This window comes from Vitis vinifera, chromosome 6 (assembly GCF_030704535.1).
Source record: "Vitis vinifera cultivar Pinot Noir 40024 chromosome 6, ASM3070453v1".
Lineage (NCBI taxonomy): Eukaryota > Viridiplantae > Streptophyta > Magnoliopsida > Vitales > Vitaceae > Vitis > Vitis vinifera.
The window spans coordinates 14,661,585-14,688,506 of record NC_081810.1 but is presented as its reverse complement, the minus strand read 5'-3'; the positions used below and the strand labels follow the sequence as shown (position 1 = coordinate 14,688,506).

The following is a 26,922-nucleotide window of genomic DNA, read 5'->3' as shown; positions in this document are numbered from 1 at the left end:
TAGGTTGTAAATTTTGTTCTAATATGACAAATCCAACAATCCACTTCTCAACCTCATAGTTTGCCATCATTCCAAGTCTAATAACCTAAACTTAATATCAATGTTATGATAAACCACAACAAAGATCAATAGGGAGAAGAAAATAAGAGGAAAAAAAATGCATAAAACACACAATGTTTTAGGCAATGATAAAAATATTGGTAATCACGGATATACTGATAATTCGATTTTATGGATATATCAATTTTAATATGACAAATCCAACAATCCACTTCTCAACCTCATAGTTTGCCATCATTCCAAGTCTAATAGCCTAAACTTAATATCAATGTTATGAAAAACCACAACAAAGATCAATAGGGAGAAGAAAAGAGGGGAAAAAATGCATGTATAAAACACACAATGTTTTAGACAAAGATAAAAATGTCGGTAATCACGGATATATTGGTAGTTTGATTTTACAGATATATCGGATATATTGGCGAATATTTTGATACAAAATATCGATTGACCTAAAATTGATCAAAACTTTTAAAAATGTAAAATAAAACTCTTAGAAATAAAATTAAAAGTATAATAGACATTTTAAAATTATTTTGTTGAAGAAATTAATATATATATATATATATATATATATAAGTGTACATTGATTATTAAATTACATCAAATATTATTCAATAATAATATTGTGATATTTGATTATAATATGTTTAATTTTAAAATATATTTAATATTATAATTATGATATATTTAATTTAATTGTACTAAATGATATAAAATAAATGATGATAAATGTATCATTTTTTAAATATTTAATTAATATATTAATGGCATAAAAAACTTGTTGTTACTCAATTAAATTAAATTTTTTTATTTAATTATAATTAATTTGTTGTTTAAAGTATTGTTTTAATATTTTGTATATATGAAAACTTTTAATATATATATATATATATATATATATATATATATATATATATATATATATATATATATTGTGTGTGTGTGTTTTTAAATATTTAATTAATATCTTAATGGCATAAAAAACTTGTTATATATATATATATATATATATTAAAAGTTTTCAGATATATAAAATATTAAAACAATATTTTAAACAACAAATTAATTATAATTATTTTGGTTTACCCAATGGTAAAATGGATGCTCAACCAACCTTTTAGTTTGGGGTTTAACTCCCTCGGGAACAGCTCATTTTTGAGCTTTGCCTTGGTCAATGCATAGCATTGACCGTCAATATTTCGGTGGGAAATGTCATTTCCAAATGCACCGACACCAAAATATTCCGATATCGGCAAGAAAAGTCGTTTCCAAATGTACCGACACACACAAATATTTTGGCGATACTTTAATCAGTTGTTTTAGGTGATTCAGCTTAATGCCTACATCTTCTAGGGAAGATGAAGAACTTCCACCATTATTCAAGGATATTACACCCAAAGCTCTCAAATCTCAAAGTCCTAATTACATCCAAAAGAGATTCTCTCTTTCAACCAAAATCTCTAACATTATACATTCCTAATTGCATAGGAATATTCCATATAATAAGCTTATTGTAGAATGATCAAAGATACTTATTCCTAAAAGAAAATCTCACTTTGAGATATTTACTTTATAATAATATGAAAATCTCTTACACTATTAGGAAAATATCAATAACTTACAAATTAATTCATAATGGAATTTGAGACACTTAAAGTGCTGCATATGTTGTAAGTGGAAAACCTTAATGGCTGAGATTGAATCTGAGAAATGTGAATAAAAAACAATTCCAGATTGCTCTCTTCCTCTCTGTTTTGTGGAGATTTTAGTGGGTCTTCTCAGCTGAAACAACAGCCAACAAAAAGACTGGTAGCGAGTACAAGGATGAATTCAAAGCTGACTCCAACCTCGAGGTCGGTGACCATATTCAAGCCATTGATGGCACAAGGATTGGAGATGAAGCTGTGATGGAAGGCGGCCAGAGTAGCTCAGCATTAACACTACTTTTCCTTTCTCATCGAATATCTTTTCCATATATAGTCAACTTTCAAGAACCTGGAGGCATGCTACTATAAAATCTCAAAGAAAGTGACCGATCAGTTGTGGGTGAATTATTGAAGTGCATAACAAGCACTCCATGGATACCGTGCAGTTGAGTGTTGAGAGCAATAGAAATGTACACAATACAGTTTTTAAAACCTCAAAGAAAGTGACTGAGGGCTGGTGAGTAAATTATTGAATGGCATTTGAGTCTCCTACTTTGTTCATCCTGCAAAAATGGAAGAAAAAAAACAGTCCCCATAAAGTTAGGTTCAATATCTTATCGTAAAGACAATAATGGAGAAAGAAAAAGAAAAGACACCTTATTTTTTGGTGAAGTTCCATCACCAGCCACCCCCCACCTTTCCACTCCTCTTATGATCATCACTACATGTAAGCAGCATTACACCCATGTACATATTCACAATCTCTACCATCCACTAAAATAAACTAGATCCACATGAATTACCACACAAAAGCCGGAAATGGTTTTAGCATTAAGAGAGCAAGCTTTGTAAGTAGCTCTCCACATTCTCCAGTCCGCACAAATTCTTCACAACAGGCATTGTTGCCGGGACCTCCAACTGGAATGTCAAATCAGACTTGCATAGCCCAGTCCAGGAAAGAAGCTGTTGTCGGGCTTCTCTAATAGCTGCCCTTGTAGCACAGTGAACTGAAACTGCTAGAAGTAATGGTGGCTCACCAGAAGCTGCACAAAACATATTCACCTTGCTGATTATGATTCATCAATCTACAGAAAGCACTGTATCAATTTAATTCACAATGAATTGCATAGTCAATTGTACTAGCCTTTAGCAAATAAAACAAGTTTTTGCATGTAGTTACTGTAGCAGTACTATCCACTTACTACTGCAGCCATTTCTCATTCTATTGTAATGAGTTGCTGACAATTCATGTTAATGCTACTCTAGCAGAAAGAAATAAAAGCTTACTCTTCTATGTTCTCAATATTCAAAGAGAATTAAGCCTTTTCCCACATTTGAGCTTAACTAGCACATCATTTCATTGAGAACAACAAGAGTTACTTCTGATGAATACTGCAAATTACTCCATTTGTATCAGAAATGCAAGAAAAAGAAAAGGCCAACTCTTCTAGATTCTCAAGATTCAAAGAGAATTGAGCATTTTCCAACAGGTAAGCTTCTTATATTGGATCTCTATTATTCTCGCCAACACCCTCTCACTTCTAACTCCTCACTCACAATCTTACTCCATTCCCATCTCTCCCAACTTATACCCTTTCTCATTCGAGATCTTCCTTTAATATTTCCTTATTTTACAAAGAAAGCTATTTTTCATAAAGAAATATGGAAACAAGAATTTTCTTTCATGATATTATCTTCTATAAGGAATGATTATTGGAACCAATATTAGAAATTTAAGACATTTTGGAATTGAACTCCTCAAGCATAAGTTCTCTCCTTTTATTCTAAAATAATAAAAGTTTTTGACCTCTTCATGACTCATATGTTGGATCCACCCATAGGAGATGTACAACCTTTAAGAAAGCCTCTCAACAGTTCTCATCAAATCAATAGACCTCTACAATCCCAAAAGTATCAACTAAATCCTGTTTGATGTTCACATAGGAGCTCCCCTCCATGATGATCCCGACCTCCAAACTCCAAACTTCTCTATTTTCTATTACTTCAGACTACACATAGACACCAATTTGGTATCAGAGCTATGGATGGGCACTAGAGGTTCTGAGTGTAGAGGTGATTCCAGATAGTTGCTTATGTCAACACCTGATCTTGGTGCAAATTATAAATGTGGTGCATCACCTTGATCAATCATCTGTAAAGACTCAAGGACGATTTGTTTGCCAAAATTTGAAGTCTTTACTTCAGCAGAGCAAAGAATCCAACCTCTAAAATTCAACAGTTTCAAATTGCACTAGAGACCTTGTAATCAACTCCAGTTAAATAGAGGAAAAGTGAGCAGATGTTTGTAGTGTGATGACCTATTTACTATTTACAGCTGGACAAGGGAAAGGAAACTCCCAACAATATTAGATGAAGAACAAAACAAATGCACTCATCTAAATCCACAAGGAAACAAATGAATTACTAATTTACACCTATATTAACAAGGTATTGTTCAATAAAACTGAGAACTTAATACTTAATGACTTAACATGATTTAATCCAAACTTTACTGAATTTGATAACTTAAAAACTTGTTAGTGCTGAATTTTGCTGATTTTTGTCAAATATGAAAAAACCAATCGAAAAGCTTTTTGAAACTAATAAATTCAATATATTTATCCTTATGAAGTGATGAGCTTATGAGAGAGAAACAAGGGAAGAAAGATTTGATGGTTCCTTATTCTTAGTGGCTGCACCTTGAACCTAAACCCTGCTCCATCGATGTCTCCTACTCTTCCTCACATCTCCATTTATCCTGTATAGTTTTGTAAAACTCATTTCAGTTTCATAATATTTTTTTGCCTTCATCTCCATTTATATTTATAAAGATATTTTGACATCTTTCCTTAGTTCTATAAGGGAACTTATTTTTATAAGAAAATACCAATATAGAAAATATTTGATTGTTTACAAAAGGAATATGTAACAAGAAACAATTTTCAACATCTCTCCATTTCTCAAATCATTTCTGTGAGTTGGGTAATCCATCTTACATTTCTTAATCCTTTCGATGACCAAGTCAATGTAGCAACCACCCTCCAACTTCTTCAGTAACAAATGGTTGTGAAGATGGTTCTTTTGAATGTTAAACCCCCAAGGATGGGTAATCCTAAGTTTTGATTATCACAAAACAAGGATTATGGTACTAATAGTTGAAGTTTGTCTAAGAGTATCAGGTAATGAAGATCATATTAATGGTAGTATTATTATTTGAAGAAATTCAAGACAAGGACTTAAAGTTGAAGACTATGGAAAGCTTGAAGACCTAGCACAGGTTATGTTTTATCTTTTCTTGTAAATTAGTACTTGTATATTTATTGAGGGTGACAAATCTTAACCTAGCAAAGTAGGCCACATGACCCTTAATTCCATGAAAAACCCTTAAAGGATACTTAAATTTTTTTTTGCCTAAACCAAGCCTTAAACTAACAAAAATCTCCTTGAAATTCATGCATTACAGCTCAAAGACATGGTTAAAAGGTTGGAATCAATTTTGGACTTCTGCAGAAACTTTTTGGACTATCCAAGCACAAAATGGATTACAAGCCTAAAAGGTCAACCATAATCAGAAAAAGTAATGATGGATTTGAAAGCTTTAGCAGCAAAAGAAAAGATAGATGTGCAAGTTTAGTTACCACCTGCAGAAGGCCAACCATTTAGTCAACCTAATGACCAAAAGCTGGACCATATGGTTGACTCAATGGGTAGGTATAGCTTCTAAAGGTCAGCTACATCTCATTAAATGTCTAATGGCTAGTCAAAGTTGACTAGTCTCCTATAAGATGTGCCTAATGGTCAGGTTGACTAAAACCTATATATAATCAACCTTAGGTGTCTTTATTGACATAATAATAACCTACAAACCCCATTTATTATCATTCTTGGCTTCTTCAATTCTCCAAAATTCATTGAATCCAAATTTGCTCCTCATTAAGTGCACTATTGTACTTGACCATTTTCATTTGTAAATCCACTTTCACAAAGAGTTGCTTGATTCATTTCATCTTGTACTTAAGAAAGCATTTATTTGAAGAGTTGAGAGATTTCTTGTACTTATAAAGGTCTATTGGAATCTTGGAATCTAAGTGAATAGAAACACTAAGAGCTTTGGTTGAGGAAGCTTTTAACATAGTGGATATACCACTATGCTTGGTGATGAATAATAAGATTTTCGATTACCTTCTTAAATGCCCAAGATCCAGATTGGTTGTTTCACTAACCAAATTTCTTGCCTCAAGTCATGAATGAAACTACGAATATGAGATCCATTCGTTTCTTACAGAACAAGAGCTTTGACCTTCGTTTTCACGGAGAAAAGGACTTTTTGTTTCTTCAGAAGAAAAATTATTTTTTCTTATGTTTTCCGGGGAAAGAAAAAAACGTATTTCTTCACCTTTGTTTTCAGGAAGAGAAAGGGAAAATGTATTCTTTCTCTCTCTAGTTTTCCATGGAGAGAGTTCTCACAAAGAGAGAGAGTTTTCTCTTAATAGAGAGAAAAAAACTTTTTTTTTTTAAATAGTGGCAGTTTTTGGATAGTTTTAAAACTCCCAAAAACAACTCCCCTTATTTCTCCCATTAATTTTGTCAGGTCGGGTCAGGTCAGCCCACTTGGGCACCCAAACCCAACTCCAACATCTCCCACTTGCACAAGATGGGTTGAACTAGCCCAATCATTCATCCAAGTCCATTCTATTCCACTTTTAAAGGTCATTCATATAGGCAAATGGGTCATGTGACTATGCAAGCACACCTACAATTTGGGAGCTATAAACTTATGCACCTGTTAGGGATACATAGCAGCTCCACCCCAAAAATTATGAGTGAACAATACTAATCATGTCTCATTGTACCCTAGACTTATTTAGTTACATTTTAATGCATACACTTAATCCCTCAAAGTTGTATATCATCCAACATTATAAATGCATTCATAATTATATATGCTACGAAAGCAATATAATCAATTGACCATGAACACATCTTTATCAATCTTAAAAAAAGTCTTCCTTATGAGCTCATGCCTTTTAGATCCAAATTAATTGCTTGCCCAATATGTCCCATAAGGATAGATTATTTCATTTCCGTCGAAAACATATCAAAGTAGCAACATTAGTTTGTCACCTCAAAACATAGTCAAAAGTACAAAGAGTACAATATGGGCTATTATAATTGTAATAAGCCCTAAGGATCTCACACTGTGAAGATGCAAGGATTAATCACTCACTTTCCTTATTAGTCACATTCAAACACATGTAGTATGAAATACATGCTATGGTGGTTTCTCTTCACTTAGAGAGTGTATGTCAAACTACCACTATGGACCTCAACTAAGAGCTTCACACTAACAGCTTGTTTAAGTTTTGCATCTATGGTTCTCCTTAAACCTTTTATGCTAAAACTCAAGTCCGGTTCAAATAGAAAAATGTAATTGTGGGCGATTACATTCGGTCAAGATGTCATTTACTATAGACCTCATCTTGACACTTAATCAAGGCGACACTCATCATCTCTTGTATACTTTTAACTCATTTATCAATATTAGTATATTGTGTCTCATCCCAGCTCATAAACATATTGATTAGGGCGGTTGCTCGTATGAGAGAGTCAACCTTTGCCTGTTGACATACTCAAATATGTAAGTACCAATTACATATTCAATTATATGAATAACAAATATTCATATCATTTTATCATGTATAAAGTATCTTATATCCAATCAATAATGATTCATGACATATGATCCACATAGATCATAACCGACGCAATCCCAATGACTTTCCATGTATAGAAAAACATGTTTCTTAAAATGGATTTTGTGAATGGATCAACAACCATTTCACATATAGGTAAATATTCAGGATCATTTTCTCTTCGTGCAATAATATCTCTTTTAAAATTATTCTTGGTATCTAGATGTTTAATTCTTCCATGATATTTCGGATCATTTACATAAATGGTCTCAAATTGATTGTCATTAGCGTAAAAACATCCTTGACTATTCCCAAGCTTTGCAAAAATCTTTTCAACCATACAACTTCTTATATTACAGCTGAACGAACAATAAATTCAGCTTCAATGGTTGACAAAGCTATACAAGTTTGTTTCTTGCTTTTCCATAATTTGGCACCATTATTAAACAAGAATGTGTATCTAGATGTTGATTTGTGCTCATCTAGATCACCTGCCCAAATGACGTGTGAGTAACCCACAAGCACAATTCTTTGCCTTAATAATAAAAGGAATAGTCCACAATGCCTATTAGATACTGAAGAATTCTCTTTACTGTTTTCCAATGCATCATTCTAGGATTTTCTTGGTAACGACTCACCACCCCAACAACATAGTAGATATATATAGTCTTGTACACATTGTAGCATACATTAGACACCCAACAACACTGAAATAGGGAACATTAGTTATTTTTCTCTTTTCTTTTGGAGTCTTTAGACTCATTTCTTTACTTAGGTTTTCACCTCTTGCAAATGGAGTGTCAATGGGATTGCAATCTTGCATATTGAATCATTCAAGGATATTCTTAATATAGTGCTCTTGTAAAAGAGTCACTTGTTTGTGAGAACGATCACTATGGATCTTTACTCCAAGAATGTAAAATGCTTCTCCCATATCTTTCATCTCAAAAGTAGATGACAACCATCTTTAAATGGTTTATACAAACTCCAAATCATTTCTAACTATAAGTATATCATCCATGTATAAAGATAATAACATATATTTATCTTTATTTTTCTTAATATAAACATAATGGTCCTCATCAATCATTGTGAAAACATACGAAGTTATTGCACAATAAAATCTTAAGTTCCATTGTCTAGATGATTGTTTAAGGCCATAAATCAATCAATTTAACTTGCACACTTTGTGTTATTGGCCTTGGATAATGAAATCCACTGGTTGTTTCATATAGATTTCTTCATTCAACTCTCCATTAAGGAAATTTGTTTTAACATCCATTTAGTGTAGCTTTAAATCTATATGAGCTACTATAGCTAGAATGAGGCGAATTGAGGCAAACCTAACTACTGGATAGATGGTTTCCTCATTGGCTATACCCTCTTGTTGGGTATACCCTTTAACTACTAATCGAGCTTTATAATTTTCAATGGATCCATCTACCTTTCATTTTATTTTAAGAACCCATTTGTTCCCAATAGATTTTCAATTTGAAGGCAGATCAACCAAGTCCTAGACTTGATTCTTTCGTATCAACTCCAATTCCTCTTCCATTGCTTTTCTCCATTCATCTTTAGTTAGACAAGTAAGAGTCTCTTGAACCCACTTAGGCTTAGCATCATCATATTGAGTGACAATATGAACTTCCCCTTCAATTTCAAATCGTCGTCGAGGAATAATTTATCGAGAACTTTTTCTCAACATCGACTCTTCTACTGTACTTGCTACAAGTACTAGTTCACTCCCACTCGATTCAAGCATCAACTGCTATTCGGGTATGAATCTTATGTTGGGATTCATAATTTCATAAAGATGTAAATCCCTATCAATTTCACCAATACGTGGGAAATTGCCCTCTAAGAACATGACATCTCGTGATTTTAATTCAGTTACTATTCCATCTTCATGCTCACCTATTAACACATACCCTTTGGAGTGTTCACTGTATCTTATTAAGATACATTTCCTTCCTCTATGACCTAATTTTTCATATTTATGCAAAGGATTGTGAACATAAGCCACTGACCTCCAAGGTCGCAAATTGCCAGGATTAGGCTTTCGGTTATTCCATAACTCATATGGAGTAGATGAAACAAACTTTGAGGGTACTTGATTAAGTACATGAGAAGTAGTCAACAATGCGTCTCCCCAATATGAAATAGGAGGATTGGATTGAACCACCATTGATCTAACCATGTGTAACAATATTCTATTCCTCCTTTTAGCAACAACATTATGTCATGGGGTCCTTGGAATAGTCTATTGTGTACCAATACCCTTTTCATCACATAAATCTTCAAATTGTTCTGATAGATATTCTCTACCCCAGTCTGTTCTTTATGTTCTGATCCTTTTGTCTAACTGATTCTCAACTAAATTAATGTAGCATCTAAAACAATCTAATGTTTCTGACTTATGAGAAACCAGATAAACATGACCGTAACGAGTAAAGTCATCAATAAAAGTGATGAAGTACAAGGCCTCATACCTTGCTTTAACACACACAGGATCATAAATGTAAAAAACGGATCAATTGCAATGATGTTTTAGTTCTAGTTCCTTTTCTGAATGGTTTTCTTATAGTTTTATTAGCTAGAAAATATTCACAAGTTGGCATATCTCTTTTAGTGAATTGACCAAGAAGATTTTCTCTAGCTAGTCTGTTCATTCTTCCTTGTCCAATATGTCCAAGTCTAGCATGTCATATGATCACATGATAACATGCATTTCTAGAAGTAGTCATCAACGAATAATAACTATCATTAGTATTAGACAACACACAGTTATCAATGTCAAGAACTATAAAACCATTCAAAATAAATCCAGAACCAAAGTATGTTGTTCCCAAATACAACTCCATTACTGAATCATGAAAATTTAAATTGAAACTTAAACCAAAAAAGACTAACACAGAGACCAAATTTCGTCGAATATTCGCAATATAAATAACATCATGTAGGAATAGGGTACATTCTCTACACAACTCCAATTTACACGTTCCAATACCCTTGACCTCAACTTTAAAGTTGTTTCCTACATAGATTCATTTTGTACCGAAACTAATTCGTCGAAACTTTACATATGCTCCTTGGTCTCTAGCTATATGGTTAGTGGGGACTAAGTCTAGTTTGACTCGGTGCACTCATGAGTAAAGTGACCATAGTTGCCACAATTATAGCATTTGAACTTGCTCTTATCCTTCTTAGCACGCTTAAACTTCTTGCGTGTCTCAATTTTTTCTTTCTTTGAAGCATCATCAGATCTCTTATTCTTCTTGAAGAATTTTCTATTACGCTTAAAGTCGAAAGTTTTTGCGAGAACTGGATTCAGCTACATGAGCTTGTTCATTGGGCCTAGCAACCATAAGTCACTTGACTTCCAATTCAAGATGGCAAAATATATTATCAAAGGTCTTGACACTCTTATCATGTGTCATATTCACCACCATATGTTCACAGCTCTTTGGTAGAGATTTGATGATCGCCTCAACTTGTTGCTTATTAGTGAAGACATGTCCGGATATCTTAAGCTCTCTTATCATTCTTTTCATCTCCCTAAGATGTTGTTTCATTGTATGGTTCAGTCACATCTTGTAATTTTCAAATTTCAGTACAAGTTCTCTCAACTTAGTAGTTGAAAGTTCACCATACTTTTCCTTTAGAGCTTGCCACATTTTATGAGTAGTTTGGTAAACCTCATACTCAATCATGAGATCATCTTACATACAGTTTAACAATGTAATGCGAGTTAAAGAACTCTTTTTCTTCCAGCCCATATAAGCCTTCTGATCTCTTTTATGTTAAGCAGAGTTTCCTTGTTTAGGTTCTTACATGACATGATTCAGTGTATCAAGAGTCTCTCGCTCTTCAAGGAAATACTGAACTTTGTGATACCAAATCTTGTAATTATCGTCATTCAGTTTCTCACCTTTGTTTGATTATTCTATGATGTTCCTTGTTGTAGTCGATATATTCAACTACTTAGAGATATTGCACATTCTTATTAATCGGTACTTTTATGGATATTGATACTTTTACCTGCTCTAATCATTTTCTAATGTGTAATAACCTTAAATTGCAATAGAAACGAAAGTTCACTATGTTCCCAATCAACTCCTATATACAATTTTAATTATTACAAATTTGAAATAATCTATGCAAGTATTTCTAATTTTAGGCAAGAAATTACTTAAATTTCTTTTTAGCCTTAAACCTCCCACTCTATAAAAAAAATATATTATACAACTAGCATGTATCAATAACGTATGCAAAAGAATTAAAGACATGCATGTACATAAAAGACATACTCATTTATCAAACGATAAATATTCATGTCATATCTTGCATATAAGATACATTACATGTATAAAGCATAAAAAAGTAACATGTAGAAAAAGAACTAATCTTCTCTCTTAAAACTAAAAGGAACAACAATATTAGGATTATACACAATGTCTTCCGTAACTCTAGATGTTGTTTTCAATAACCATAGTCTTTTATGAAAACAAAAAAAACATCTAGCCTAGTTGGTAGAGTACAGGACTCTTATACCTATGGTCAAGGGATCGAGCCTTTTTATGGGCAATCCCTTCTCCCTTTTTATTTTTTCACTAGTAACGAATACTCATATTTAAGACCCTCCTTTTCTTTTCTTTTTTTATAGTCTAATTATATTTGAACAAATCAATATAATTTGACTTGAATGAGGGCATCAAAGCTCGAACTTGGGTCTCAAGTGAGCATGAGAAAGGTTCTAACCAAAAACACTAATTCAACTTTGATGTTAATAAGTAGATTAAAACATATTTAACTTTTTGTATTATTATTACTTTTTCAAAAAAAAAAATTCCCAGAAAAAATATTCCACTTTATTTGTTTTGGAGAAGGGCTTTTCTGGAACCATAACCAGAAATTGAGACTCCTGGAGTGGGTGCACTTTGCACCTATTTTTTCTCCAAGTGGCTCTTATCTTTTTCCTTTTCGTTTTTTTTTTCTAGAACAATATCCAAAATCATATAATCCCAAATTTTTTGTTTATTTAATATTTTTTTATTTTTTTGTAGAATAAAGTCAAACAAAAAAAATTATTTTTAAATTCAAGAAATGTGTTTTTCCGGAACCATAACCAGAAAACATTTCTTTCTCTACTTATTTCTTTTTCAAAGAAAACAAAAATGTTCTTCTTTTGAAATGCCCAAGATAATAAGATTTTTGATTACCTTCTGAAATCCCCAAGATCCAGAATGGTTGTTTCACTAGCCAAATTTCTCACCTCAAGTCATGAATGAAATTACGAATACGAGAATCATTCCTTTCTCACAGCACAAGAGTCTTGACCTTCGTTTTCATGGAGAAAACAAAATAACTTTAAGAGAAAGGACTTTTTGTTTCTTCAAAAGAAAAATTATTCTTTCTTATGTTTTCCAAGGAAAGAAGAAAACATATTTCTTCACCTTTGTTTTCAGGAAGAGAGAGAGAAAATGTATTCTTTCTCTCTCTAGTTTTCCACAGAGAGAGTTCTCAGAGAGAGAGAGAGTTTTCTCTTAAGAGAGAAAAAAAAAACTTTTTTTTTTTAAATAGTGGCAGATTCTGTATAGTTTTAAAACTCCCAAAAACTGCTCCCCTTATTTCTCCCATTAATTGGGTAGGGTTGGGTCGGGTGGGCCCACTTGGGCACCCAAACCCAACTCCAACACTTGGTAAGAAGATAAGGGGAGTGGATGCAGCGGCTTCCAAACCACTATAAATCATTATTTGTAATCTCTTAACATGGTGGATATGCCACCATCCTTGGGAAGAAGCTAAAGGGAGTGGATGTAAGTGGTTGTCAAACCATTATAAATCACTATTTGCAATCTCTCCTACATTCCATCGCCTTCTATTTTACGGTGACTTGCATTTACACTTCATTATTATTTATCTTTGTTCTAATTTTTGTTAAAAAAGTTAAAAATTAGCCAACACCCAGTTCACAAACCACCATGTATAACTAGGTTAAGTTAGGTAGACTTCACCATTGTATCTAATGAGCCTAATCCTAATATGAAGTCCCTAGAGAATAATTAGGTCCCAATTTTTCTTGATGAGAACCTATACTTTCATTTTACTTGCATGATTTTTGTCATTTTAAGTCAACAATCTTGTCTCATTATAAATCGAAGTCTTTTCATTGAATGTGATCTTATCAACATTGGTAAAAGGCGATTGATAAGGAATCAGAAGTATTAAAATCTTATCAACCTGCACCCTTGAAAACTGCAATTGATTGTAAATGGGTGTATAAGGTGAAAACCTAATAAGATGAAACCATTGAAAGGTACAAGACAACATAAGTTGCCAAATATTTTATACAAGAATAGAGAATTGCTTATGATGAAACTTTTACTCCAAGTGCAAGCATGACATCAATTCATACTCTTATTATTATTGCTTTCATAAAATAATGTCATTTATCTCAGATGGATGTTAAAAATGTTGTGCTTTGAGATGAAAGATCTAGCACTATTGCATTACTTATTAGCACTGAAGTAGACAAATCATCAAGAGGGTATATTCTGTTGCAAATTAAATATGCGTCAGGTCTTATTTCTAGCGCTGCATTGACAGACAACATGACTGTTTATACTCCTCATGAGTTAAACTCTAAGCTAAACACCATTGATGGGGATCTTGCAAATGTTACTCAATATCAACAACTTGTCAGGAATCTCATATATCTCATTATCACTAACCTAGACATCAACCATGTTGTTCATGTTTCCAATCAAATTACGGCTGCACCTCAGTCCATCCACTACAGTGCAGCTCTTCAAATCCTTAGATGTATAGATGGCACCTTGTAACAAGGATTATTTTTTCATCTACTGATTCTTGGTGTGATTTCATTTTGATCCTCAGACAAAGATATTGATTATTTTTCTCCCTAGCTTGTATATCTTGTTTCTATATTTGTTTATTATCCGCTTGTATGGTTTGGCTATTTCCTTATTTCACTTCTCTAGAAGGTTCCATGTATCATTATAAAGATAGGATTTACATATGACTTTAATTAGGTGAGAGATTACCATGTTTTTTTTTCTTCAGAAAGTTTCAAAGCTGATAAGTTGGGTAATAAGGATACAAAACTATGTTGGATTTTAAAATAAAAAAGATTTGTTTTATGATACCACTTTAAGTTAATTTTGATGTCAAATTATTTGCCAAACATAATTAATATGTTTTATAACTTATATTAAATTATTAAGTGATATTAAGTCATTAAGTCAGTTTACCTAACATCCCCTAATTCAAAATTCAAAAAGTAAATAAATAAATAAATGACTAAAATTACTCATCTTGCCACAAAGTTCTCTATTTAGACAAAATTTTCCTCATTTGACCATGAAAATTACTAGTTTGCTCAAGATCTTGACTTTTAGTAATATGGTGAAATTTGGAGAGCCAAGCTAAATTATGCAATGTCTTTCATAATGTTTTATAATTTACACAAGGAATGGTATATTTGTTTCAGTTAAACAAAATCAGAAAATTATTTATCCAATTTTTATCTCCAAGTAGTACGCTGATTAATTGATTTAGAAGAAAGTCATTTGATACAAGAGAAATATACTGTGTTTGAGGAAAATTGAAAACCCGCATGCATTTCCAAGGAAGCTTTTGAGGAAAATACCTTTAGAAGAAAGAACACGTTTTGTATGATGTCCGCTGTTCAGTATCTCAACATTGAACTGCTTGGGTATGGTGTCAATTGTTGGGATCTTGTATGTCCATGTGCCTTCAGTGACCACCAGTCCCTCTGAATTAGTTGTGTATTCCTCGAGCATAAAAAACCCAATCCCTTGGACAAAAGCTCCTTCTATCTGTAAAGCAACTCAGAAAGAATATTAGAGCCATATGAATCACATAAGACAATAACCAATTAAATGAACACAAGTTTTAAGAATAGGAAAACATTGAACAGTTATAAACATCCTACAATCTTCTCAAACAAAAATGTTTCCAGGTAAGAACCATAGAGAGTACTGGGCCTTGAACACCTACTGAGATAAATTCTATTTTCATTGCATTTAGATGTGGATATGGAGACCAAAATCAGAGAAGATAGAAGTGCCAAAGCTAAGGGATAAAAAAGCAAAGAAGATAATGAAATATTAAAAATTGAATTTGAGTTGTAATTAACCAAAACTTAGGAATATAAAAGCAGAGAAGGAAATATAATATTTTAACATTGTAATTGGGCTAACCTGTCCTAAATCCACAGCAGGGTTGAGGCTCTGCCCACAGTCATATATAATATCAGATTGCAAAATGGTGGTTTCTCCAGTGAGAAGATTTACCTCCACCTGTGACACTCAAAGTTTCATTATTAGCACACACATAACTATATATCGGCCTTGATAGTAAAATTTGATGCATCATTAAGCCTGCAAGCTTAGTCTTCTCCAAGTTAACATGAAGAGCACTAATTTAACTCCAACAAAAACAATAATTAAAGTGGTTTAGGCAATCTCAAAAAACTTGCCTCACTTACAGCAGCACCATAGTTTAGGTATTTCATGGAAGAAAAGTCAGGGACATAGTAAGAACTTGCTGATAAGTTCACAGCTTGACTTTGTGCCTGCATTTTGATGAAGTGAAACAGTCAAATGGATAAGATCTTCAACATCTAATTTTTAGAAAGTTTGAAGAAATTACAATGAAAAGAAAATATATATATCTCATAGATGGAAAAGATGGGGAAGATGCCAAAGATCTTTAACAATTAATTTAGATTTCAACATATGAAGTTCTGTTACACATTGTTTTCCCATAAATTTGTTTAAGAACTATTTTAGTGAGAAAAATATCAAAAAGAATACTGTGCCATCAGCCCTATGCCTCAGATTACCTCTCAGAAATTATATAATCATGTTGTCAACAACCCTAATTTAGTTTAATCAAACAGTGAATGCAAAATGATCAATGTTCTATTTTTCAATAATTTTAACTATAGGAGTCATAGTTCTAGGTACAATCATTGTAACTAAATGTTTTTTTTCCTCGTTTGATTTTGATTGTTTCTGAATCCCAATATATTGCTCCTTCAATACCCAAGAAAGGCAAACCAACATGAAGCATATACAATAAGAATTAATTCTTGCAAAATAAATATGACATAAATCAGAGGTATACATCCACAAAAAAGCTTATCTACACTGCAAGATTCCCCTGATATTATGCTTTCAGTCAAAGCAAAGACACTTTTAATTCCAGTTGTAGGATTGCAAACAATCTAATATCCAACACATAATCAAAGGCGTTAAGAAAAAAATATAGCATTCTTATCAAAAGTTCAATCCAAGTAATAATGTAAGTAGTAGAGACAAACTTACGTTTTCTTCTGTCTTTAGACCAAGCACTAATGTCTATCTCCACAGTAAGTGTTTTTTTATTTCTTCTTTTTAAGTTGAGTTATAAAGCAAGCCACTTTAAGATTTGAGATAAAAGTAAAATAATTGTACTTTTTTCCATTAAGACAAAATAGTCTTAGAAAAAGAGATATGTTAAAAAAACAAACAATTTAGAAAATGACTTAAGTCTTGAAGCAAGTTGCTTCAAGACTTCACTACAAAAAAAGAAAAAAAAGGAAAACAACAACTTAATACCTAACACTACTTAGTACTAATTAAACTTACATTAAATTAAAGTCTATTTAGATAAACAAAAGCCACAGAACATCTAATTTCAATTCTCTGGGATCATTGCTTATCTCTTACCCATTTCAGATAGTCTAAGACGTGAAATAGTTTATGATGAACTAAATCCAAGGCCATTCATTACGTTGCAATACTTTTCACCCAACTTTCTATCTTTCCCCACAGGCATACAGCAGCTATCTACATATGCACTTACAACATGTACATATACATTTATATAATCCATAAATCACATGCATACTCATCCATGACTAGATTTTGTGAGCTGTTATGCCATCTCTTGGCTATCTTGCCAAAAATCTAAGTACTTATATATGCCCATAGATGGACCACATTCTAAAGAAGACGGTTTTTTCAATCATTTTCAAAGTTTACACTCTCCACAATTGAAAAGCATGATGAAAAGAACCTAATTTTTCACTCTATTTAAAAGAATCCACCGACTCAACAAAGACCAGAAGATAATCTCTCCATTGATACAAAGCACCATGCTTCTGCACCATAACATAATAAGGGGAGGATGACCTTATCAAGTCATCCAGCCCTGAAAAGCAGAAGTGTACATAACTACCTGAAGAATCAGTGTGCCCCATTCAACAGAACCCATTTGCTCCTGCAATCTTTCCTTGGTAGGAGTTAGTCTTTCAACCAAAATATTGCAGCAGAGTCTAATAGCTTCACAGCTGGACTCTGATGTAGTGCTTCCAGCAGTAAAACCCCCCTGTATTAAGCTTAATGTATCTGATTGTATGACCCTTACTTTCTCCAAGAAGTCTCCCATTCCATCACACTGAATTGAGCTGAGAGCAAATGCAGCCATCTGTTTCACTTTGGTCCACAGCCCCTGGCCTAGCTCAATCCCTCCAACTTCAACAGCAACAGATCCATCACTAAGAATGCTTACTTTCCCTGGAGTTGGCCTCAATGAAACTTCATGCACAATCGGTACTTGAGAAATACCTCTTTTCTGCCATTTATTACACATATTAAACTGCTTTATCATTTCAGTTCTTTGTTTAAGTCTTGAAGAACTAGCCAACTTATCCCAGATTGAAGGTAAAGTGTAATCAACAGGTTCACCTGCACTGCCCTCATAGAAAAATTTGAGGCTGTTGAAAGTATGGAGGTTTTTGCTTCTCACAGAGTCCACATCCATGGAAAGAGTAGATGCTACATGTTCAATTACAGCTTCAGAAATAAATGTAGCTTGTACCTCCCCAGGAGCACGCATTGCTGATTTAGTCGAATGGTTTGTTTTGCAAACTTTTATATCAAAAGATAAAGCACCCCAATCATACTTTTTAAGGGCACCCAGAAGGTTGTGAGGCATAATTGGGCTTATATCTGCAGCTATTCCCGCATTGATTAATATATCAAGGTGTAAGGCAGTAATCTTGCCATCAGATTTGAATCCTACACTATAGGTTATTTTCATTGGATGTCTTCCTCCTGCTATTATCATATCAGTTTTGCGATTCATATATATCCGGACAGGGCGGCGTAATTTGTATGCTGCAAGTGCACATGCTGTAGCAACCTAAGACATCATAGAGTGAGTGTTTTCACTTAGAAGCCATTGTTGAGGGAAAGAAACAGGACAAAAAGCACACCATTAAAGGAAACAGAATCAGATCAAGGAAGAACAATGTGTGTGTGTATGAGAGAGAAAGAGAGAACAAATTTTGAGAACAATATGTTTTTGGGGATGATATAAACAACACGGGATCAAGATACTATAGCAAATTAGTACTTCATGACAAATAAGGTGTTGTTTGGATAAACTTCTTGTTTTATGTTCTTAAAAACAAAAAATAATAGTAAATCCTATACAAGATGCAAGAACTCTTTGAGACTTACCTTAAAATGATAATAGCTTTTAAAACCTGATTAAAAAAAAGGGTTTTAAAAAAATTATGCTATATCAAATTTTAAAGATTTGAAAGTAAATTTTAAGAACATAAGGTAAGTTCATACTTTTTTTATTTCTAATTTTAAAAAAAAAAAAGAGGAAGTGTATCCAAAGCACTGAGTGAGTGAATAGTTTTTTTCATTTCATTGACAGCTAACATTCTAGGGTTTGCTTGATTATGAAGGATTCTATAAAGAGTATTCCCCATGTTTAAAAACTAAATGTTTTCTAAGACACTGAAAAATGTGAACTAATAAAAGACAGAATTTCACAAGACATGTGCAGAGGATATTCTTTGTGTCGGGTACAAGGGACAATCTGTAATAACTTCAAGTACAGCTCAACCTTCATCGCACTTCTTTCTCTCTTTTTCCAATAATTATTTCATTCATATGGATGGAAACACACAAGGTAACGGATACTTATATACTCACAGGCATTGCTCTTATGGCCTTTCCACCAAAACCACCTCCAACCCTTCTTGTGATCACACGAACATTATGTTCAGGAATACCAAGACATCTCGAAATAGTACTATGTGCATATTCAGGGCATTGTATTGAACTGTAAACCACAATGCAGTTGTCTTCATCTGGAATTGCAAGGGCAGTTTGTGTCTCCATATAGAAATAGTACTGTGACCCAAGTTTGATCTGGACATGAGGACAATTCAGCAATTATTCATCACAAAACCAAAAAATAAAAGAAAAACACTAATAGAAATAGGAACAAAATTTGTATAACAAGTAAATGACAAATACCTCAGCAGAGAGAATCTTGTGATCAGCTTCAGCCATTCCTCTCGAGAAATCACCAACCTTTTTTGGGTTCAAGATAGAAGGAACCTCAAAAAAGCTAGATCTCCTAACAGCCTCTTCTACAGATAAAATGGGCAGTTCCAAATTTCCCACATCATAATCAACCACTGCAAGGTTTGCAGCCATATCTGCATGTTTCTGTGTGTCTGCAACCTATACGCATATGCGGCATATATCAGTGGCTGAATTGGACATCTCAGTTTATTAAGTAATCAAATGTGTTTGTATGCTATGCCCATTAAAAGTACATTTATAATCAACCAAACAGAAAGAAGATATATATATATATATAGTGGACAAGAAAGACAAAAACATCATGTAATTACCACAAAAGCAATATACTGTCCGGCACATCGAGTAAAATCATCAGCAAATAAAGGCTCAATACCAAATATAGTTTTAGAGCCTATGTTCTCCCCTGGGATATCTTTGAAAGAAATAAGTGAACTGACTCCATCTGGCAGTGATTTAGGCTTAAATTTGATACCCTTTACTCGAGCGTAAGGCTTCGTACTATAAATGAAAGCCCCGTGTAGGCAATTCATTGGAGAAGGAATGTCATCCACATAAACAGCCTCACCTGCATGATTGGTTAACTCATGTAAGTTGTCTAGAAAAAATAAAATAAAGTATAGTAAAACCTAGTAGTTTTATCATCAGGAGACTGCAGCAATGGATAAATATACATATCTAAAACGAAATGTGGGGAAGAAAAACAAAAGGAAAAGAAGGAAAAATAAATGCTTTGTTCGGATCTTGAAAATTTTGGGAAAAAGAATGAAGGAAAGAAAATAGAAGGTGAAATGAAAGGGAAAGAAAAAATTAAGGAAAATAAAGAATGGATTTAATTGAATAAAGTTTTTGCATATGTTCATCTGACTTTTTTTGTTTCCTCCAATATATGGAATGAAGAATTTGAAAATATATAAATTCTTGATATTTTTCATTATAGTTGATTTTCGTTCATGCTTTCCATGGTAAACCAAACAAGAAAATCTAGATACTTCCTATTGCTTTCCCTCAAACAATAATCCAAATGGTGCCAAAAGCTATTTGCAACCAATAGTAATCATTTTTATGGATTATACAATAAAACAAGGCCTTATCCAGCCACCAATGTCCTGACAGAATGGTAATGGGGGAACAATACAGGGTATAAGTGACATGAGTTGAATCCAGCATGGCTGTATCAGGACAAAAGACACAAACAGAAGCCAAAGAAAGGTCATTCACGAGGCAGGGAAGAAGTTTCAATTTCATGAATATGAAGTTCTGATTACAATAAATTCCCTTGAAAGAAGAAACATCAGACACTGTACTGTAACCAATACAAACTTGATCATAAAAAGAAAAATAAATTCAAGATGTAGCCAAACATTTACAACTTGAAAATTAAATTGCTATTTACTTCTTCTAGGCCTTCAATAAAATCAATTATCTTTAACTGGCTTCATGTCTCCTACCATATCCATGGAATCAACGGCACAAAGCTAGTTGTAACAATAAAATAAAAATTAAATAGAAAATTAACTCAGGAATGTCATAATATAAAACCAAGTATATGACAAACCAGAAGCTTGGAGTGCAGCTCCAGATTTTGCAATTGGCTCACCAACTGGATGATACTGTCTATTCAATTCCACTACCTGCTTTGCAGGAGATAGCAAGGTTGGGATTTTACCATGATCTAACTGGTTGCTAATTCTTTTTAGTTCAGAAGCTTTGACCAGTAAAGTACTATATCCATCCACAGAACCATCATGAGATTCAGGATTAGGCTCAACCAAATGGCTAAAGAACTCAAAAAGAAAACTGACAGCCAAGCTTGCCCTGTAAGCTGGACTTGAAGTGCCATCATCAGGTACCACAATGCCTCTAACTAATTTAATAGCTTCATATAGAACACCAACACTTAGCATTTTTCCAGTTAAAAATTCTTCAACTTTTGCAGCTCTTATTGGATGTTTAGTCCCATAAGCACCAAAAGCAAACTGGCAGCTACTTATAATAATCCCATTAGAAGTTTTACAATGAAAAACTTCAGCCATTAAAGCAGCATTTAAATAGGGCAATGCATTTCCTAGGGGTCGTGGTGCAGCTCGATACGTTTCAAACAGTAACTTCATCTTGGCCCCGGAAGAAATGCCTGTAATCTGATCCCAAGACAGGATTTTGACACTTAAGAGTATACTTTTGGAATCTAACTCTGGCCTTCTGAAGAACTCCTCCAATGTAAGCTCTTCACTTTTGAGACCATTCATTATATTTACTGTTGAACCTACTGCAAGAAGTACTGTAGCAATGTCAGATGGAAAATGGTTCCTTTGTGCCATCACAAGATTTCCACCTAGACTAGCTGAGTTCCGGATGAACCCTGAAGCAATTTTTTCCATATGGTCAGCAATTTTTTTATAGACCATGTCTCCTTCTGAGTAAAGTCCACCTTTGCTGTATTCCCTTAGAGCTTCAATAGCTTTAGAAATTGTTACAGTTGCTCCAATTTTTATCCCATTATTATCCCTTCTAATCATTGAGAGTTCAGGGATATATCTTAGATCAATATATTTGTCATAGCTTTCTACTTCCTTATAATAACCCATACCGGTGTTACCAACAACTACTTTAACCCGAGTTCCATTTCCATCCTCAACAGAACCCAATAAGCTTTGAAGTTCCTCAAGGCTAACAGGATTATTCCAGGAGTATCTTCTAGAGTCTAAAAGCAAAGAAGGCCTAGTTTCATTTTTCAAGAACTCGGGAAATGTACAAATCTTATCATTATGGTTATACAAGGGTAAGCTGCTTATTTTCACTTCATTACTATCTCCCTTTCTCCAAAAAGAATTAAACCCCAAATCCTCCATATCAACATCTGCTGCAAAACTTTTGCAGGCATCAGCAATGGGTCGATACCCAGTACAGCGACAGAGATTTCCTGCAATAGCCCTTTCAGCTTCAGAAACTTTAAGCTTGGAGAATCCCAGAGGGGGCTCTGGCCGCTGGGTTTTCTGAGCATTGACAAGAGCCGAGAAGAATGACATGCACATTCCAGGAGTACAAAAGCCACACTGAGAAGCATGGAATCCAGAGAACCTTTCATGAATTGGGTGGAACCCATTTTTTATGTTCCCAAGGCCTTCAGTTGTAGTAATTGAACATCCATTTATACTGCAAAGCAGTGTAAGACATGAACTCACTGCAAAATCATCCACCTGGTCAAGCACAGGGTCATACTTGGACAGAAGAACAACACAAGCACCACAGCCACCTGAAATTAGCAAAAATATCAAGGTATCAGCTACCTGATTCTTTGAGGGTTTGATAGGCTATACAAAATTTTCAATGGGTAAAAAATTTTTTGGAAACAATTGAATAATGAGACAATTCAAATATGTAATACTTGAACCGCATAATCATCAGAATAACCAGTAGTGAGCAAAAGAAAATGGAATTTTGAATCTTATGTTTTATGTTGTATATCCTCCCAAAAAACAAAGTGAAAGCTCACACAACTTAATCAAAGGGTTAAATTATGCTCAATTTAGTGGACATTATTTTTTTCTGGTGTCCTAAATAGGGAAAAGACAGCTTAATAAATTTTTATGTTTTTCACCATTCCAACATTTTCTCAGCAACCAAGAAATATATATATATTAAATCAAAAAAACGCACAGCACTACTAGAGCAAATGAACCCCATTATCCCCAGCATCCTAAATATATCAGGGAATCAAAAAAATCAAATACAAGAAGAGAATACGCAAAATAAATCATATCCATTACTAATAAAAAATAAATAAATAAATAAACCACATCCATTACAATTAAAATCAAGCCACAAAGAGAAGAGGATCAAGAAAATTAGACATGCAGAAGAAGAAGATCCATCTATCATAGTAACCTAGATTGGGAATCCAAGAACTAAAGGGAAAGAGAGAGTGATGTAACTGTGGCACATATTAAAAACGAGTAATAAAGAAAAAAGAAACCCATATTGGGCATCCAAGTAGTATAGAGAAACACAGAGATACATATTATTGTGACGCATATATGTATAGCAGGGACGGCGTAATTGAAATCAAGCAATGAACAGAGATGGGGAAATTTAACATGCAGAAGAAGAGACCTATCTAACACAAAATGAAACCCAGATTGGGAACCCAACAGGTAGAAAAAAAGAAACATAAGTCATAGGATTGCAGGCGTATGTGTACAAATATATACAAAACCAGGACAACAAAATTAAAAGCAAGCAATAAATACAAGAAGATAAAGGAAATTCAACACACGGAGAAGAAAACCCGTACATCCGTCAAAGAAAAAGAAAACCCAGATTGGGAATCCAACAAGCAGAGAGAACAGATAAGCATATGACCATAGCAAGTGTATGTATGTACATCGAAGCAGAAAAAACAAAGAGTCAGGAAGAAAGAGAAACCTTCACCACAGCTGAGCTTGGCACCTTTGAAAGGAGTGTGAGAACGCAAGAATTCAAGCAAAGTAGTGGAAGGGTGGATGGTGGAGACCTCAAACCTCTCCCCATTAACAGAAAAAACCAGACAGTCGTTGACAGTTGGTTCAGACTGCTCCATTTCTCCACTACAACTCAATCCAGTGCTTCGTTCATATCACCATTCAATTCATATCATCATTCAATTGACACCAACACCCAGGATAGGATATAAATATTAGTATTTGGTGAAAGCTCCATTATTTCCCACTTATACAGTTCTACTCCACTCAGGGTATAAATATTATTCTATTGGTTTATTCCGTGAAAGCTCCATGATTTCCCACTTTACAGTGTCTTTTGTATTTGGTTTTTATGTTTGCTTCTTTAATAGAAAAGCCAAAAGCCAAATATTCACTTCAAAAAAATGTATTGATTACCAATGATTTCAATTTAGTTGGTTTACTGATAAATTACTTTTAACTTAATAAAAAAAGGTTAAATATTTTTGTTTTTTCTATTCAGCCAAAAACAAATACGATCATGAAAGTTTTCTAATGAATTGTTTCTCAAAAAATTTAAAATTTTAAAAAGTTTTTATTGTAGAAAGTATTAGTGATTTTTCAACATTGTAAATAATTTTTTAAAATTATAAGTGATTTTTAAAATTTTTAAAAGTATTTTCTAAATTTTATCTAATAATTAACTTTTTTTTTTCAAAACACTTATTTTTTGCTAAAAGTGTTTCTTTATCAACATGATCAAACTCTTACTCAAAATAAAAATTTTGATTTTTAAGGAATATATTATAATTTTATGGATATAATTGAATATATCGGTCTACAATATCCATGTTCATCTTTCACTTACTAGAAATAATCTAGGAACATTTAGATCTTAGTTAAAACGCTCTAAACCTCTAAATCTAAATTTTTATGTGTATATTGTCACAAGATGCTTCAGATGACCCTCTCCATAGGGGTTATATAGAGGGCAAGAAGCTTATGGAGACTCCTTGAGCCATCCACACTAAGCCATTGGTGGGAAGAGTGTGGAAGGTTCTAGAGATGCCTAGAGATGTCCACACATCTTTACACTATGGTGGAAGGCATGAGAGGAGTCCAAGGCTTTCTAGAGAATTTTAGGGATCTCTTGTATATTCTTGTAACTAGGCTTGTACATAGAATTGTGTAGGATGTTCTAGATTATTCTTGAGTTGTAAGGAACAAGGTTCTAGAAACTTCCTAAGGTGTCTATAAATAGGTGAGGTCCTCATTTGGCCAAGGCACCACCCAAAAACCACCTAAGAACCTAACCAACCAAGCAAGTGAGTTCTCAAAGTACTTGTAAAGCTTCCTTTGAGCAATAAAAGCTTCCATTCTTTAAGAGTTGTCTACTACGCCTTCTAAAGCTTCCAAGTCGTGAGCATCTTAGCCTAACAAGCTAAGCATTGGGGGTAAGGCTGACCTAGCAAGATCAAGTGTCTTGACTTGTCTAAGTGTCACACAGATCAACATGTTCTGTATGATAGATCTAGAAAGTCAAAGGAAAAGTTTTGTTGTGGACCCTCACCCGATTTACCGGACCGGCGCGACTCGCTTTTAAAAGAAAAGAAAGAAGGAAAAGTTTGTGTTTTCCAGTTTTGAAAAACCCGCCCTCAGTGAGGAACGGTGTTGTTTGGAGTCGCCACTTACTTTTTATTTTTGTTTTTAAAATGGGGAAAATTAAGTAAGAACAAAAACCCCTAATGACCCCAGTATGGAAAAAACGGTCTACGAAAACTAGATTCTGGGTCCGGGGATTAGGTTACCCGTTGGGAAGGTACCTCATGCGAGGTAGCACCCCTCTAGGCCCGAAACTCGGTCTCTACTAATGAATTGGGTATGTGGGAGCATATGGGTCAAAGGTCAAATGAAACCCTAGGCTAAATAGATGTCATGAATCACACAATCCTAATTGGTATTTGGCATGCATATGAATTCAACCAAACAAAACAATGGGTGCGTACCTGTGGTCCCTAGCCAAGCGCTGCATAAAAGGTCAGCCAAACACAGATAAACACATAACAAACATTCAAGATTAAGCACCATGCATGCATATGAATTCAACAACCAAAGCCAACGATGTGTACCTGTGGTCCCTAGCCAAGCGCTGCAGCAAAGGGTGAGTCAGTCACGCAACATGTATTCAAAATCAAGCATCAAAGCTTGTGCCAAAAAGGAAGATAGCTGGTTGAAATGAGGTAAGGGACTCCCCAAATGTCATACAAATCGAACTAGACTCATCTAGACCACACCACCCATAACTTCAAAATTGCCCATACTAACTGAAATCAAACACTGACTTAAACCTTCAAGATGGCTCACAAGTGCCCTATAGCAAATGGGTTTGAGCCCCCATGGATAAGGGCTCGAAAAATGCCAAAATCGAGGGCTACCTAAAGTCCTCCAGCAGAACAGGTTGAACTAGTTCTCAACTGGTACAACCTATTGAGAAGAATTCCCAAATTCTTCTAGAAAAATCCTAAATGAGTGAGGATTCAAACAAAATAAATGACACTCAATCCCGAGCCCGGATGAGTGAGAACCAGACAAAGAAAGGCAGGTGTTCCTCATGGCTGACAGAGGTAGCCAGCTATGGTGCTGAACC

At 33.9% G+C, this 26,922-nt stretch overlaps 1 protein-coding gene across 2 annotated transcripts; it reads right to left on the bottom strand.

Moving 5' to 3' along the window:
• Positions 1-1,602: 1,602 nt before the first annotated feature.
• On the bottom strand, positions 1,603-24,542 carry LOC100265098 (abscisic-aldehyde oxidase). 2 transcript variants are annotated; one of them, XM_019220666.2, is made up of 11 exons: positions 24,262-24,542; positions 21,395-23,092; positions 20,151-20,404; positions 19,768-19,977; positions 19,441-19,641; positions 17,669-18,634; positions 15,924-16,019; positions 15,646-15,744; positions 15,072-15,261; positions 2,366-2,752; positions 1,603-2,272 (listed from the first exon to the last, which is right to left on the bottom strand). In XM_019220666.2, the coding sequence occupies exons 1-10, from the start codon at positions 24,413-24,415 to the stop codon at positions 2,541-2,543; spliced, it is 4,080 nt and encodes a 1,359-aa protein (XP_019076211.1). In that variant the 5' UTR covers positions 24,416-24,542; the 3' UTR covers positions 1,603-2,272; positions 2,366-2,540. The 2 variants fall into 2 exon arrangements, with proteins under 2 accessions (XP_019076211.1, XP_002273629.1); XM_002273593.3 differs by having other exon boundaries at positions 19,441-19,659; positions 24,262-24,541.
• Between the last annotated feature and the right edge of the window lie 2,380 nt (positions 24,543-26,922).

What these genes read in the sequence shown, in the direction of transcription:
- LOC100265098 (XM_002273593.3), bottom strand. Translation starts at nt 24,415, where the DNA reads ATGGAGCAGTCTGAACCAACTGTCAACGACTGTCTGGTTTTTTCTGTT. An exon ending in AGGCCATAAGAGCAATGCCT is followed by an intron (nt 18,635 to 19,440) that starts GTGAGTATATAA and finishes ATGATGTCTTAG; the next exon opens with GTTGCTACAGCATGTGCACT. An exon ending in CTGCTGTGGATTTAGGACAG is followed by an intron (nt 15,262 to 15,645) that starts GTTAGCCCAATT and finishes GTTGCTTTACAG; the next exon opens with ATAGAAGGAGCTTTTGTCCA.